General features: G+C 35.2%; 1 protein-coding gene across 3 annotated transcripts in view; it reads right to left on the bottom strand.

The window, feature by feature from the left end:
• The window catches only part of crebrf (creb3 regulatory factor), a 58,310-nt gene that overhangs the window by 20,850 nt on the left and 19,288 nt on the right, over positions 1-18,172 (bottom strand). For 2 of the 3 annotated variants that reach the window (XM_039776514.1, XM_039776515.1), the window contains exons 2-6: positions 8,817-9,006; positions 7,029-7,154; positions 4,743-5,826; positions 1,824-2,018; positions 914-1,103 (exon numbers count right to left, since the gene is read on the bottom strand). In XM_039776514.1, the coding sequence (XP_039632448.1) occupies positions 914-1,103; positions 1,824-2,018; positions 4,743-5,826; positions 7,029-7,154; positions 8,817-8,825 (1,604 nt within the window). In that variant the 5' untranslated portion in view covers positions 8,826-9,006. Of the gene's footprint in view, positions 1-913; positions 1,104-1,823; positions 2,019-4,742; positions 5,827-7,028; positions 7,155-8,816; positions 9,007-13,891; positions 13,913-18,172 lie in introns of those variants that run through there. The other variant, XM_039776516.1, reaches the window with a different exon arrangement.

Raw genomic sequence — 18,172 nt, 5'->3', positions numbered from 1 at the left:
TTAGAAATGTTCCTAGAGGTTCAGCCTCTATTGGGATTTGAGGATTTAAAATTTTTTTAAACAAAACTTCAAAAATGGGGATTTCTGGAGTAGCTTTTATACTAGATTAGGGGATTTCTGGAGTAGCTTTTTATACGCTGCTGATCATGAATTTGATAATATTTTTTGGTACGTACTAGCCCTCTAAGACCCATTCCCAAAAGGTTGTAAATGACAAATTTCAAACATAAGCATGTAAGGTATTGGTTTAGACAATTTCAAGGTCAGTAATTACGAATATAATGTTATTTTGGATTTTTATCCTTTACTAGGGATCTAGCTCTCAATGGAACTATATCAGAGGGTAAAAAATGAAAAAATTCTATTATTCTATTCTATTCTATTATAATGAGAATATTTAGACTTTAAACATTTAAACTGAAGCACACATTTTAGAATATCATATATTTGATGCAAATATTTTTGCTTATTATGTACTTCTACCTCGTGAAGTAAATCATAACATTTCTTAAGAACACCATGAATTATGGCAGCTTATGGTAATTTGACTTTTGTATGTATTAAAGATGGCAAAATGTGCCTAATACAAATGTAGGTGAAAGGCAGGAAACACCTCTTGGCAGGGCTAACTTGGAACTGCCAATTCACTTCTCTGGAGATACAGGAGGAAAACCAAAGCCATGTTGACTTGAAGATGACATATAAATTCCATAAAGGTAATATTCTGGTGTAGGATTTGAAAGCAGTACACTGTATTCATGAGGTAGCAGTGTTACCTACTACTACATTGCCCAGCCATTCCATTCAATCCAGAATTAGAAAGCAGGTTTGGGAGTGGTATGTTTGCTGCTAAAACTTAAGTTATTAAAAATGAAAAAGCAAAACAATGAGACAGAAAAATCAACTCTTATACCTGGAGGCCAGTTTGTTTTTCTCCTTTCTAGAGCGGGGTCTTGCTGTCAGTGGAAGCTCACTGACAGGAGTTAAATCACTGATAACCTTGTTTAATTTTCTCAACTCATTCCCAATTTGAAGAAGTTTGCGGGGATTTGGAGTTAGATCCTCAACATCAGTTCTTCGAGATTTTTTTACTGTGTATTTACCTGTTGTATGAAAAAAACATTATTGGTTAATAACGTTAATTTCCAGACTTTATTATGCTTTTGTAATGTTAATTTTAAAAAGTTAAACTGCTAAATATCATTTTAGCCAACAGTTTTTACATTTTTTTAATGAACTTTGCATTTCTTGTTGGGTAGTATTTTTTTTTACATGGCAAGCAGAATTTTGCCATTGGTCTATAATACAATTACACAAATATATGTACCTGTATTTATTTTATCCATTTTCCAAACCTGTTTAATCTAAGTTTAAGATTGTGGGGTAAGAGAAATTATGCTAGATATTCATTTAACTCTTGCTGTCTGTAAGACCCACAGTTTTTAATGGCATATAAAACACATTGAATTAAATTAATTAATGAATTAAGTAGTAATATTTTTGTATTTTCTCTGACTCTCCTCTATTCAATATAAAATCCACAAAAAGAGGTGAGGTGAATAAATTTAAGTTATAAATAAGCAATTATGAAGTATATAAGAAAAGGAGAAAATATCTACAGAAAATAAATGCAAGAAAAACAACTGTCTTATAAAGGGCACTTTATGCTGGTACTTTAAAACATTAGATGACTTAATGCTTACAGACCAAATACATTTGCACTGATAGGCAATAAATTCTGAACATAAAAGTTTAATAAAAAATTAGCATTTTTCACAGTTTTAACACTACTTTGCCAGAATGTACAAAGCAATTCCTCTCACCATGATGAAGGCCGTTTTTTTGGTACATGTTACTTGGCAATGTATCTCTGTCCCACTCTGAAGGCGTCAGCATTCGCTCTTGTTTGGAAGGCGTTAGCTGTTCACTATATTCCCAAAAGTATCTCCGTTTGCCTCTTTTCCTGGAGAAGCCTGTTGTTACACCTTTCAGATCTTCCACCTGGTCATTTTCACACCCTGAAACAAAGCATGCTAGATCAGCAAACAATCCATAAATTTAATACTGTTCATTCAAAGGCAAACAGGTCAAAAGAGGCTTAGAAATTCACAAATAATAATTTATTTTGCTGTACGTGAACCCAGTTTTGTAAAACCAACATAACTAATTGTTCTCATACATCCTATATCATTTATGTAACACCCCTGTACGATTAAACTAGTTTAAAGACAAAAATTCTTGTTTCTTCTATAAAGAAAAACATCACATCCAAAGATTTAAAGCAAGTAAACTGCTTTTCAAAATAGTTCTGAATACATTTTTGTTTTATTCCCTGGTCTTCAATGCAAGCATCTATCCACCCCTCTAAGTCAATATTTGGCGGCAGCACCTTTTGCAGAAATTAAAGACATGATTCTTTTAGAATGTGTGTGTCCCAGTTGAGCAAAATGCAGCTGTTACTGGAAGTGAGGCATTTTCGTTTTAATTGTCTTTCATTATTAGAGAATATATTTTTTAACTAATGGCAAAAATCCAATTCATTAAGATTCACTATTGTAATGCAATACAGTGTAAAAAGGTATAGGGGCTGGTTACTTTTTTACAGCTACTGTAAATAATATTTATCTTTCTTAAAGCAGCAAACCTTGAAAGTACAGATACAGTGTTTTCTTAGCTGTCTCCTGAGATTTTCCTCTTACGATTTAGTTTAGGATAAACAAATCAAACATTCCTGTATATTTTCAGTGTGATATTTTTAGGCTTCAGCTGGTTGATGTAGCTAATAAAAAAAGCCCTAACAGTTTAAAAAATATTACAGAATTTGCAACAATATTATACTGAGAAAATCCCTACATTTTCTTATGAACTTTTTACATAAATTCATTAAAAGACAAGTTTATCCTTATTACATGATAACCAAAACTTGGAAATAGTGAGTATATATCAGTGATACAACAGTTATAACTAGGGTGTTAAATAGTGCTGTTTTGATAAAAACATAAAATCTATACTAAAGTTATAAGTAGTAATGTTTTATTAGATAACTTGGATAATTTTCTTTGTTCTGCTCTAGATTACTTGTAATTTGCCTTTTACATTTGTAAGGTACACCTTGTCTATAAAATAAAATTACTGGATATGACATGCACATCTTGTTCAATTCAAATTGCTACCACATCTATTTAATAAAGTACTACAACTGCTATATTGAGTTAAAAGTTCTCTATCAATATATATCCTTCATGATAGCCCATTTGCGACCAAGATGAACAGAAAGAATCCTTCAATAAGACTGTCTTATCTGCATTGCTGAATTATTGTATGGGTGTTGTAGAGGTTATACTGCTTCTCCAACTAATCTCAATAAATCATACCATAACATTTTTCATAACTAAAGAGTAAAACATTTTAGTTGAATTAAGTTAAAATCAGCATTTTGGTTTCAAATCATGCATGAAGTGTGCATGTTCATCCCGTGTATTTGGGATTTTCTCTGGATTCTTTGGTCTTTCTACCACAACCTAAAGACATGCATTTCAGATTAAGTGGTGCATCTAAAGTGGCCATATGATTGTTGGTATGTATATGAGCGGCCCCTGCAATGGACTGACACCTTGTCCAAGGTTGGTTCCAGTGCTGCAACCAGTGCTGAAAGAATTGGCTCTGGCTCCTGGGACCGTGAATTGGATTAAGGGATTAAGTGATCAGGGGATTAGGTGAAATTTCAGAATGCTATGGTATTTGAAACTTTTTTCACACCAACCAAGCATAAACAGTTTCTTAAGTACTGACAAAATAATAAAAAGATGTTATTTTCTATAAATTTTCTGCTTCAAAAACACAACTTTCAAGATCACCACCTCTCTTTTCCAACAACTGTGTCAACTCCATTATTAAATCAGAGTTTTACACAAAAGTACTTGTCTGTCTATCCTCACTGCTCTCCAGATGGTCTACAGATCAGATTGGCCAAAATGCCATGTCTAGCATCCATGCTAGTATTTTATATCATGGTGGGGTTTCCAATGTTAATTACCTGTGATGCTTAGGGAGTCCCCCAGTGATCTTGCACGTAGCGACTCTAACTTCGCTACGTCTTCCTTGACCCAATATAAACTTTTTTTATTATTTCAAACTCCCACATGTGTGCATGCATGTGAGGTATCTCCTTCCACTGTTGCTGTAACTTTTCAAACCTTAAACCTGACCTGTCTCTATGCATATGCCAACAACCTTCCACACTACCCCCTCAATGAAGGTAGACTACCCTTGAAATGATGGCTGGTGGCATATGTCCTTTCATAGACCTCCACTTCCATAGACGACTACGACAGAAACTTCAGAATGCCATTATGAAGACGCTTCATTGTAGTGCATCTTTCTCCACCCACCCTGTTTCTTAAGGAAATGTAAGTGCACCAATTAACTTTTTATATAGTGCTTATGCTATAAACAGTTAATAGCTGAAAACTATATGAAATTCTGTTAAGCCTGTGACGAAGCTTGTCACAAAGTATGGTAGGTATACTCAATCATAGTGCTGGAGAGTGGCAATTTTTTGCATGTTAATTAGGTTAATTAGCACATGGAAATGAGAATTTCAAACCACAACATATGTACTGCTTTTAAATTTAGCCTTCTAAAATGTGCAATTTGGCATGAATTTATTCTTATGAATTATAGACTTATTTTATTAATACTGCATCAGTTGTACTATGTCAACTGAGAATAGAACATCATACCTGGTTCAGAAAAAGTGTCACTCATGTCCTCATCTTTATCATCCTCATAATCTTCTTCCTCTTCTTCTTCTTCTTCCTCCTCATCATTTTCAGAGAACTCATGCTCACTACCAAAGCCTTCATCATGGTCTTCATCTTCCAGTTCCAACTCGTCAGCATCCTCTTCTTCATCAATATCTTCCTCAGTTTTGCCTGCCTGTTCAGACTCATCTTCTGTCACAAAGAGAGAATAATTGTGCTCTTCTTTCTTCTGAGAGTGGTCTGTTACCATAGTGTTACCAGGCAGTAGCACCTGGCTGCCCTCTTGTCCTGGAAAGAACTCATGAACTGTTGAGTTAAGAGAAATACTTTTCTCTGGGATATCTGAAGGTTCACTACTTGAACTTTCCATCTTCTTTTCAATCTCCACTGGTTTAGATTCATTAAAAGAAGATTTAATTGTGATATCAGCCTTAGCCTGAGTTGCTTCAACAGCTGGTCTGAGGGGTGCTGTGCTGATCCTGACCTTGGCTTTTCTGACATAGTCCTTACTGTCTGAATGTAGAGCCGCTACCTTGGCACTCTGTATCTGTGTCTTACTTATGGTTTCTGTGCTGGAAGGGACTGGCCTGGTGGCCTTTTGAAAAACGTCTGCATAATCTGGAAGGTTGTTCGGCTTAGGAGCTGCTGAAGCCAGTAACCGATTTGTCATTTTCTTTCCACTTAAAGAAGATGCAAGTGTATTTGGCTTCTGACTCAACAACATATCAGTGTAGCAAAGCAAGTCTGAAACAGGCTGAGAATCTTCACTATTAAGTTGTGCCAGTGTAGGTGTTTTGCCAATTACCTCCTCATCTTGATAAGGACTAGATAAATCGTCCAGGCCAAGAAAATCAACTTCCTTAGTTCCCCAGATATCACAGCTGGCAAGCTTTGTGTACTTGGTTAGATCTTCCCAGTATGTGTCCCACTGTTCAAAGTTTGAGAAGTAAGTTGGATCACCATCCAGAACATCTGTTAAATGATCTATGGTTTCAACATCTTTGCAGTCACCAACTGCAAAGATATCACATCGTGGACTCTGTCTGCAACTCATTTCTCTATCCTAAGAAAGAAAGAAAAAACAGGAAATTTGTTTTTTTTTTAATTTTTGGCATTGAGAACGATTATGATAAGGTTTTCAAATTCTGGTATTTTTAACAGACACGCACTGTTTATCTCCAGTGCATTAACAAACAGTAACATGGACACTGACTGAATTCTAACTGATACTGTATATATTGTACAGGCCTATTAAACAACACTCAATTTTGTCTGGATTCTTTGAAAATAATTTTGGGTTTAATGAAAAGTAAAGTAAACATGAAGCTGCACAATACACTTACCACAACATAACTAAGATGTGTCTAAAAGCAACTCATCTTTCCAAGTATCTATCAAATACCTTTCATTACATTAAAATGCTAAAATCAACTTGGTTGATTTCACTTTCCACAACAAAAGAATGCAATTTACATACAATAGCATGAAATGAATAGACACACATTGTGATAGATAAAATATGGCTACACTTCATTCTTCTATGTGCTATATCCTTTTTGGCACCCATGCCACCAACTGGAATTAAAGTGTGTCTTGCAGATTAGGTAATTTAAGAACCTAGTATATGAACAGCACAGTGGCACATTTGTTGGGGCTGCTAACACTCAGCATTGCAAACTTTGATTTGAACCATGGCCCTTTCATTGTCTACATGGAGTTTGTACATTCTCAATTTGTCTCCATGTCTTCTAGGCTTGCCAGAATTCTTTCCACACCCTAAAGACAAGCATGTTATCTGTTAAGTTTAAACTGGTGCTGTAGTGAGCAAGTGCTTCTCGATATGTTTGTGAACGTCCCACATAACAGAATTCAGATCTGCTTTGCTCCCAGTGATTCCACAGTTGCACTTGTCCCCATGACCCTGAATTGGATTAAGCAAGTTTCAAAAAAGGAATGGAAAGAAAATCACGCAAAACCTAATTTATTAAAAAAAAAATGCATATACAGTATACTCTACTATATATATATTGAATTTCAGGGCCATTTGTGAGCTGTCCATATCTATATAAATAAAACAAATCTGAATTCAAAGTTCATACTGTGCAAAATATTGAGAAAGATTATACAAATTTGAATGTAGTTTTACAGATCTTTAGATTTTAGAATTGTTTACTACAAAAGGCTTATTTATTTCTTCCAATACTGTCACTCAGTACAAGGAATACATTTATCTCAACATAATCAAAAAATCATTACTGAGCTTACCACTTCATATATAAAATCTGGATCAGAGTTGCCCGATAACAAATCGGTGCTGGTCAGGGCCTGGTCTGCAAACGTGTGGTTTTGAAAGGCATCCCCAAAGGGAGGATCCATCCCACTTATGCTGGGCTGAAAAGGAGAAACATTTGTTTTAGTGACAAAATGACCCACTAAAATGTTCTCTTCATTTGATTGAATGAACCATGCACTGTTCCTTATGTATGGAGGAGCTACGACATGAAACCATCTGGTACTCTTTCACTTATACTTATAACAGTGTGATGAACTACATAACCTATGCTACATTAAAAAAGCAAGATAAGTCAGCGGATTGATGAATTCCAGCTTAAATACTCTTTACACTTTTCTCTACGTTCCCCTTACAATTACAGAAATGCAAAAATCCAATAACATTATATTCTGAATCTTATACATATTATATATGAGTTTCTAATATAAAACTACCATACAAAAACATGCAGTATTTACTTTTACTTAATTGCGACACAGTGGTAAGTGCTGTTGTCTCACAGATCCAGAATCTAAGGCTCAAATCCAATGTCTGATATTTCTTTGGGTGAACTATGCATGTTCTCCCCATCTCTCAGTGCATTTCCCTCATCTATCCTCAAAGATGCATTTGGCAGTTTGATGAATCCTTGTTTTTTGAAATCCCTAATCCAATTTGTTTCATGTCTTGAATTTTTGCATGCTCACATTCACTTGTTTACTAATTTATCATTATTTTGGTGAGGCCAATTTGAATTTTTTTTTTTTTTTGTGTATTATCCCCAATGATATGACTACCTTTGCATGGCTCTGGCAATATTTTTAACAGATTACTATACCCACTGCCAATTACATGATCTAAACATTTTATGACATGTTTGTCATCTTATTTCACCTATAAAAGATGGCAATGCATAACTTCAGCCATCCAAGTACTGAATCCTTGAAAAAAATGCAGATGACAAATATTAGTGTGAGTTTGAGGAAAGTAGTCAAGTTAGGATTAGGACTTTCCTACATATCTTAAGATGAAGAGTTTTGTTTGGTGTTTTGGTTTTCATGATTGTTTCAGCTAATTCATTTTTGTGTTCAGACTTTTTACTAATTTCCTTGACTACAATTTAATTTTGCCCTTTAATTTCTTTCAATCACTTTTTTTTTTATTTTGCCTTATACAATTTCTTGTATTAGGAATTTGTTAGTTATCGCATATCCCTTGGGGTCAGAGCGCAGGGTCAGTCATTGTACAGCGCCCCTGGAGAAATCGAAGGTTAAAGGCCTTGCTCAACGGCCCAGCAGAGTAGGATCTGTTTTGTCAGTGACGGGAATTCGAACCAGCAACCTTCAGGATACCAGCGCAGATCCTTAGCCTCAGGACCACCACTACTTTGTCATTATTTCATCTATGATAATAATTTCTGAGTGCCTGTAATGTTTATTGCACTGTATGGGGCTTCTAAGGTACCCAAGGCAAACTGCTATTCAGTTTAAGAGCTCAAACTCTTCATTGATAGCTCAACTAAAATTAGACAAATCATAATATATATAACTGAGGAAGTAGTAAAATATGCAGTACTTGACTCTTAACTTAAAATTACATCACAAACAAAATATATAGTTTTAATGTCAAAATAGTTGTTTTATAGATACAGTATCTGTAAAAATAAACATTAAATTTCATATTTAACAAAATGAAGAACTTTTACGATTATTTTAGTACACTGACATTATCAAAATTAACTTAATCAGAATCTACTCTGTGAAATAAAGACAAGTTCTTACCTGAGGCATCGCCAAGCCCCACACCCCAGGAGCCAATTCCAATCTTCTTTGCTGTTTTACAGAAGCAGTAGTTTCCAGCTTTATTTTATGCCAGTTGAAATTAAGTCGCACAGATTAAAAAAAGGTGCCAAATATTTTAAATCCTTAAGTTTCTTATTATGTCTTCTTCCTTTCCACTAACTTTGTTTCCCTAAAATAAGACAGAAATATATTATTTAGAAGTCACAAGAAGGCAGTCTTAGGATATAAGCAACACAAACTTATTTAGGTAATGGCAGTAAATGTGATAAATTATTATCCCAAGCTGGTTTTCAAAAATCTGCAAATTTTAATACTACACATTTACCTTTTGGAAAAACAAATGCCATTAGATGGAGTTTCTAAAAAACAAACCCTAATAATTTGGAACAGAAGTGTGAAGCAGCAAATATGAGGATCAGCACCTACAAATCTGATGCCATGGTCCTCTGTACGAAAAAAGGTGGATTGTCCTCTATGAATGGGAGTTGAGTTACTGCCTCAAGTACAGGGGTTTAAGTATCTGAGGGTCATGTTCACAAGTGAGGGAAGGAGGGATGGCGAGATCAACAAATGAATCGGGGTGGAAAGCACAGTTATGTAGTGAAGAAGGAGCTGACCTGGAAGGCACAGCTCTTGATTTATCAGTCAATCTACATCCCTACCCTCGCCTAGGGTCATGAGCTTTGGGTAATGAACAAAAAGACAAGATCATGGGTACAAAGGGGCTGAAATGAGCTTTCTCCACAGGGTGGATAGGCTCTCCCTTAAAGACTGGGAAAGAAGCACAATCATCCAGGAGAGACTAAGAGTAGAGCTGCTGACCCTCCACATCAAGAGGTGTCAACTTAGGTGATTCGGGCATCTGAATCAGATGCCTCCCAAACTTTTACAGGCACGACCAGTTGGAATGAGACTACAGGGCAGACCCAGTCCTCATTGGGAGGACTGTATCTCCCAGATGGCCTGGGAACACCTTGGGATCCCACAACATGAGTTGGTAAGTGTGGCTGGGGAAGTGGACGTATGGAACTCACTGCTAAGATTATTGCTCCTGCAACCTGTTCCCAGATAAGCAGTGGAAAATGAATAAATGAATGAACTATAGAAGTGTTTATGCCATTAAGTTTTAATTGCTTTTAAAGTCTTATACATTTTCAGCACCCGAATTTACAATGACCCACAATTCTATGTTTTAATAGCTATCACTGATAAAAAAAAAAAAAAATAAACTTGCAAGGTTGGACCAAGCACTCCACTTATGTGTTTAAAGTTTACTTCTAGTCTAAAGCTAGGCCCTATGTTACAAATACAATAAAATTGTCATACTGATGGTAGCATTTCTGTATAGACCAAAGAGAAAGGTATGTAAATATAGTATGTTTCACTTTATAGGTACTAAAATAACAAAACTAAATAGCCTTATACAAGTAGATCATGTGCAGCTGGTCCCAATATGCTAAAGATATTGTACAATCTAATTAGAAGGGAAAAAAATAATTCATGACTAATGAATTTTAAGTGTTAAAGGGTAATACAACCCAATCTGTAATACCCAATTTTTATATCGACTCCATTTAACTTATAAAAGACACTCCACTACCAGAAATTCCAAGTTGTTGTTAAATTAGAAGATACACGTCCTTATATATATATATATATATATATATATTTACACATACATACACACACACACAGGCACCTGAAGGACTCTCAGACCATGAGAAACAAAATTCTCTGGTCTGATGAGACAAAGATTGAACTCTTTGGTGTGAATGCCAGGCGTCATGTTTGGGGGAAACCAGGCACTGCTCTTCACCAGGCCAATACTGTGGCTGTGGGGATGTTTTTCAGCGGCAGGAACTGGGAGACTAGTCAGGATAAAGGGAAAGATGACTGCAGCAATGTACAGAGACATCCTGGATGAAAACCTGCTCCAGAGCGCTCTTGACCTCAGACTGGGGCGACGGTTCATCTTTCAGCAGGACAACGACCCTAAGCACGCAGCCAAGATATCAAAGGAGTGGCTTCAGGACAACTCTGTGAATGTCCTTGAGTGGCCTAGCCAGAGCCCAGACTTGAATCTGATTGAACATCTCTGGAGAGATCTTAAAATGGCTGTGCACCGATGCTTCCCATCCAACCTGATGGAGCTTGAGAGGTACTGCAAAGAGGAATGGTCGAAACTGGCTAAGGATAGGTGTGCCAAGCTTGTGGCATCATATTCAAAAAGACTGAGGCTGTAATTGCTGCCAAAGGTGCATCGACAAAGTATTGAGGAAAGGCTGTGGATACTTATGTACATGTGATTTCTCAGTTTTTTTATTTTTACTAAATTTGCAAAAACCTCAAGTAAACTTTTTTCACGTTGTCATTATGGGGTGTTGTGTGTAGAATTCTGAAGAAAAAAATTAACTTAATCCATTTTGGAATAAGGCTGTAACATAACAAAATGTGGAAAAAGTGATGCGCTGTGAATACCTTCCGAATGCAATGTATGTGCGTGTGTGTATATATATATATATATACATATATATATATATATATATATATATATATATATATATATATATAAATATATATATATATATATATATAAATATAAATATAAATATATATATATATATATATAAATATAAATATATATATATATATAAATATAAATATATATATATATATATAAATATAAATATATATATATATAAATATATATATATAAATATATATATATATATATATATAAATATAAATATAAATATATATATATATATAAATATAAATATAAATATATATATATATATATATATATATAAATATAAATATATATATATATAAATATAAATATATATATATATATAAATATAAATATATATATATATATATATATAAATATATATATATATATATATATATAAATATATATATATATATATATATATATATAAATAAAAACTAATCACACACAGTACTAAAGGTTAGTCATTGAAAAGTTCACGTTTTTTGAGACCTTTTGGAAAGAAGAAGAAATTAATTCATGCCTTTATTTCTAACAGAATTGACTACTGCAATGCGGTGTTCACCGGATGTTCAAACTGTTCTTTATACAGCCTCCAGTTAATCCAAAATGCTGCTGCAAGAATTATTAGAAGAACAAGAAAATACGAACACATAATTCCAGTTCTTAAATCCTTACACTGGCTCCAAGTTAAGTTTAGGTAAGAGTTCAAAATCCTCCTTTTAAAGCATTAAATGGCCCAGGTCCGGCTTACTTGTCTGAACTTAACATGACTTACAAACCACAGCGCACATGAAGATCTCAAGATGCCGGTCTGCTTATGATTCCAAGGATTAATAAAATAACAGTGGGAGGTTGAGCTTTTAGTTACAGGGCCCCTAAACTGTGGAATGGTCTGCCTGCTACTATAAGTGGGGCCCCTTCGGTCTCAGCTTTTAAATCCTGGCTGAAGACTCACTACTTCAGTTTAGCATATCCTGACTAGATCTGCTGATTAACTGTACAGACTACATCTCTGTTGTTAGTCATTAGCACTAAAACATAAGTAACATGATCATTATAATTTGTTACTAACCCTCACCTATTCTGTTTCTCTTCTCGGTACTCAAATGTGGCATTTGGTGTCATGGCCCACCTGCCAAATTGTTTTGCCTGCCTAAGGTAAAGTCATCCCTGATGGAGGATTGCAGGCATCTTGGGGTAGAAGGGTCCTTTCATTGGATTGGTTGGCCAGGCACTGTTTCAGCTGTGGAATGGCCAAATGGGGGAGGCAGCTTGATGGCTGAGGTCACCTGGACTCTAAACAATTCATATTATGTGATATCATCTACTTTTAAATTCTGCTCCGTACTTTTTATTTTTATACTGTATTGAGGATTACTTGTGTTTGTTCTGTGTATTGTATCGTATTGACCCCCTTCTTTTTGACACCCACTGCACACCCAACCTACCTGGAAAGGGGTATCTTTTTGAACTGCCTTTCCCAAGGTTTCTTCCATTTTTTCCCACTACAAGGATTTTTTGGGAGTTTTTCCTTGTCTTCTTAAGAGAGTCAAGGTTAGGGGACTGTCAAGAGGCAGGGCCTGTTAAAGCCCACTGTGACACTTCTTGTGTGATTTTGGGCTATACAAAAATAAATTGTATTGTATTGTATCAGACCAAAATACCAGCCAAACTCAACAAAAAAAAACTGCATTTCTTTTTTCGAGTTCCACTTCCTTTTTCTTTAAAACACTGTTCTTTTAGCTTAATAAAATCTATGCCAATTTAATTATTCAGTACTGTCACACTAAAAAAGGCTGTTGGAAACAAAATTTCAAATTAAATTGACTGATAAGTTAACCTTTTTCTCCCCTAATTGAGCTATGTCATCTAGTGATGGCAAAATAATTCTTGTTTTAAATGGTTTTGTTCAAGATACTATACATACCAACAAAAGATAAGCTAAATCCTACAGCATATGGGCCATTACCAGTGCAGCATAATGCAGTTGGCTGTCATAATTAAAGTAATATCTATTCACAGGTTTACAAAAAAAAAAAAATTTTTCAGGTGCCAAGGTTTTTTGAATGGATTTATGGTATTTTGAGGGTGCTGAATTCAAAAATCCCATTACTTTGCTGAATTGGTTCTAGTTTTTGGGATGCATTACCCCAATGCGACTTGTGTGTGATAACAAATGCAATAGCTTTTGGTCTGTTTTTTGACTCTTTAACAATGTCTTAGGTAATGAAATATCCCATATAATTATTTTGTATTTCACTTTGTAGGCCTACAATGCTATAAAAGTGACTTTTTGAAGCCAGAATTCAACTGTGAATTTGCAGAGGAAAGAAGTTGGCTACAGTATAAGTTTGTCAACCCAGACTTGGTTTATACCCAAAAAGGTTCTGTCTTGTATTTTGCATATAAATACAAGTAAAAATTATGACTTCATCAAGAAGAGCCTGCATCAACAATCCTGATGTATTCTGCTACATCTGTGGAGAGTACATGGCTGAAAGACAAAGAAGAAATATCACAGACTGTGCATTGAGTATACCTGTCTTATTTTGGAGTACAGCTTGGAGACCAGGATAAGTCTTGGGCTCCACATATGGTTTGCAAAACATATGTGGAGCACCTACGACAGTGGACAAAACGTGAAAGAAAAAGTTTAAACTTTGGTGTGCCAATGGTATGGAGAGAACCGAAAACCACCATGACGCTTGTTATTTTTGTGTTGTAAAGATTAAAGGCTTTAATCGTTACAAGAAAGCTCGGTGGGATTATCCGGATTTGGAATTAGCAAAACGACCTATTCCACATGGCAATGACATTCCCATACCAGTGTTTACCAGACCACCAAACCAGCCACTGTCAGACTCTGAAGAGAGGCAGGGATTGGAATGTATGGCAGGTAGTAGCAGTGGAAGTGAATTTGAGGGAAGCTCTTCGACGCCTCAACCATTAAGCCAAAAAGAACTCAACGACCTGATTCGAGACTTACATCTGTCTAAGCAAGCGTCTGAACTTTTAGCGTCCAGACTTAATTAACGAAATCTTATAAAGGCGGGAGTTAAAATTACAGCCTATCGGAAAAGAGAAGACAGGCTTTTCTCATATTTCAACCAAGAGGAAGAACTTGTATACTGCAATGATATCCCAGGAATTGTACTTCAAATGGGACTAACAGAATATCGACCAGAAGACTGGCGGCTTTTTATAGACAGCTTTATTAGAAGCTTTAAATGCATCACTTTCCATTGCTCACTCAACAAAACTTAAAGATGAATATGAAAATGTAAAAGTTGTATTACAGAAAATCCATTATCATGAACATCAGCGATCGATTTGTGTTAATCTGAAGATGGTGAACTTCTTGCTTGGACAGCAATCTGGATACACAAAATACCCATGCTTCATGTGCCTCTGGGATAGCAGGGCAAAGCAAGATCATTGGACAAAAGTGTCATGGCCTACAAGGGAAGAAATGATTGTTGGTGCTGTGAATATCATCAACAAGCCACTGGTGGACAAGACCAAAATCATTCTCCCACCACTTCATATTAAGCTAGGATTGATGAAGCAATTTGTTAGGGCTTTGGACAAAACGGGTAATTGCTTCAAGTACATTTATAGATCATTCCCTGGACTGAGCATGGAAAAACTAAAAGCTGGAATCTTTGACAGTTCTCAGATTCGTAAACTCATGAACGATTCCAATTTTACCAAACGCATGAATGACACTGAGGCATCGGCCTGGAAGAGTTATGTCTCTGTTGTGACACAGATCAGACAATTATGAAGAATTGTGCAAGATATGCTTGCTAACTTCAGAAATTTGGGAGTTAATATGAGCATAAAGATGCACTATCTCCATAGCCATTTAAACAGATTTCCAGATAACCTTGGAGACTTCAGCGAAGAACAAGGCAAGAGGATTCACCAGGATATGAAGGTGATGGAGGAGAGATATCAAGGCAGATGGGACATGCACATGATGGCAGACTACTGTTGGAGTCTCCAACGTGATCTTCCTGATGACACACATAAAAGGAAATCACATCAACAGCATTTTTTGAAGCATTGACATTAATAACAATTAATAACTAATTAATATTGTATCAATTAATCAAATCACCACATAAATTTTTCCTGTCACTGTTAGATATTTTTAATTTCTTTTTTGCATGATGTTAGACTTTTTACTTACTAGTTGTAACTAAAATAAAAATATTCTTGCAATTCTGAATGCTTTTCAAAAATGTTGCATTAATTAATTAATTAACTATTAAATATCTCAGAAACTAGAGCCAATCTGGCAAAGTCATATTCTTAATCAGCACCATAAACTTAATATAAAACCGTTCAGACATCGTTGGCACCAAAATCACTGTATACCAGTGTCAAGTTTTTTATTTTTAAATTGTAACAAATGTAAGCATTAGAAGGCCTGGGATAAAGTACCAGCTACAAGAGATTTGGGCAGTTTGCTGTAATAACTGACTGTTGTAAGAAATAATCTGTGGTAATTAGCTGCTGATAAGGGCCTTGCCACTTTCTGTGATCACCTGCTACTAAGGGAGAGTTTTAAAAATTGCAGGAAAAGAACTTTAATATTTGGTGGATCTGACAAGCCTCGCTTGAATGACTCCTGCTTTCCTAATTAGCACTAAAGGTTACTTAACACTTTAGAAAATAAAAAAGTGTATGTTTTTTGTGTATGTATGTATGCACATATGTACACAATATACAGTATAAAAAAATCACATAAATAATGACTGTGGAGGGACACAGTGGGGAGGTGGTTAGCCACATGATAAAGTAAGTGTCTTAGGTTTGAATCTCAGCCCAGACTCTGACTATGTGTACTTCATTCCACTCTGTAAGGGTTTTCTTTTTCTTTTTTTGGAGAAACAATACTCCTGTTATCCTCCCACATTTCAGCAACTTGTGTGTTACCTGGTGATTCTAGGTTTGTCCCATTTTGATGAGAGTTTGCCATGTGATGATCTGTTACTGCATATAGTGCTTTTTTCTGTTTTTTCTATTGCCTGAAACTGCTGAACCATGGATGCTCCGGGCCACCACAAGCCTGAATTTAAATTGGGTTGAGAATGTTATGTTATTGACTGTGTCTCTAAAAACTAAAACTAACAAACCTGTAAACTTCCTTTACCAAACATGTTAACCAGCAAACACACAACGGTCTAATCTTATCAGGGGACAGAATACTGATAAAGCCCTGGATCTTAATATATTAAAGTAAACATGGTAATGATCTGAAACACCATAATACAAAAAATTAGGAATCAAAGGAAATGCATAATTAATTTATTTTGATTCTGTTTGAACTTCTACTCATACTTTCTTAAATCTTACTAACTATCAGAATTCAGCTGTCTACTGGCCACTTTAATGACTGGCATGTTTTGTACAGTATATGGACTGTAGGCAGATATAATTTACCTGGATTAAATCAATACCAGTCATTAAAATGCATCTTCAGTACCTGAATTGTATCTAGACAGACAACCAGTGTCATCTTTCTATTGCACTAACTCAAATCAGATTCTACTAATGTGGTTATTGTATGCTCACAGAAAATACTATTTGATCCTGTCCTGACCATCTTTGAATGTTGCCCAAGTGATCCAATCACAAGTGCATGAAAGTGCAATCTGAACAAGACTGAATCATTCCAGATATAAAGAGGACCTATTTGATAAACAGCTGGGTGAAAGAAGAAAAAAAAATATTATTAATTTCTTATGATTTAAAAACAATTGTGGATACTGACATTTTGTTTGCTTTAATGCAAAATGCCCAGGAAGAGAATAGGTGTTAGCTGGTCTTGGTCAGAAATGTCATAGAATTTACTAAACACCATGATCCACAAAATATTTAATTTTCTCATGTAATTTAATTCCCTGGAGAACAGAAAAAAACTGCTGCCAATAGACTAAATCTGACATAAGGACAGCTTTGTTTTCCACATGCTTTAAACAATACAAAATCCAAAATAGGTAAGCAAGCAAATGAAAGAAGCAAAAGCAGTTATTACCTTCTTGCATTTTACCTTTTTTTGGTGCTCAAAAAATAAATACTGATAGTGGGTGGCAAACCTACACTATAAACCAGCTAGAGTCAAAAAAGCAATCTATCACCTCAATAGCAAACTACCTAACACTGAGTGATTGCGGTAACAATGTGCTTCAATTGACTAACACGCTATGCAGTGATAGGCTCCAGCTAATTGCATGTACTAAACTAAGAGGTTGCAGAAGACAGGTAGATGATTTTTTTTTTTGTTTTCCTGAAGAATATGGATTTTAGTCGAAGAGGCAAAAAAAATGTATTTTCATTAAAAAGTTAATTGAAACAATGCTGTGAAACTCCAAGACCTTAAGATGTCTGGCTATGAGGAGTTTATATTCTCTCACATGGCACACAAAAAAAAAAATCAAGTTGAATATGTTTTAATGAAACAAAATATTTTGTCACTTTTAGGTATTCTTTGACACATGGGTATAGCACCAAATTGCTGACATAAAATAAATTCCCTGGCACCGTTTGTTGTTCTTTCACATACTGGTATGGCATCCTACACCAGCTAGAAAGATCTATTTGAATGTACTCTTGAAGAGTAGGTGGTCATGGATTATGAATAACAATAGAAATGTGTTGCAGTGCTTGCTTATACCACCTGGGATATGGATTAGTCATTTAATAATTGAATCTACAATAGTAATATTAGCACTTTTGGGTCTCTTTCCTTTTTATCCCAAAAAAATATAATGAACCTTTAGCCACTGTGGATATGTCTGTACACACAAGGTGC

This window comes from Polypterus senegalus, chromosome 13, assembly GCF_016835505.1.
Source record: "Polypterus senegalus isolate Bchr_013 chromosome 13, ASM1683550v1, whole genome shotgun sequence".
Classification (NCBI taxonomy): Eukaryota; Metazoa; Chordata; class Cladistia; order Polypteriformes; family Polypteridae; genus Polypterus; species Polypterus senegalus.
This window is presented reverse-complemented; position numbering and strand designations above follow the sequence as displayed.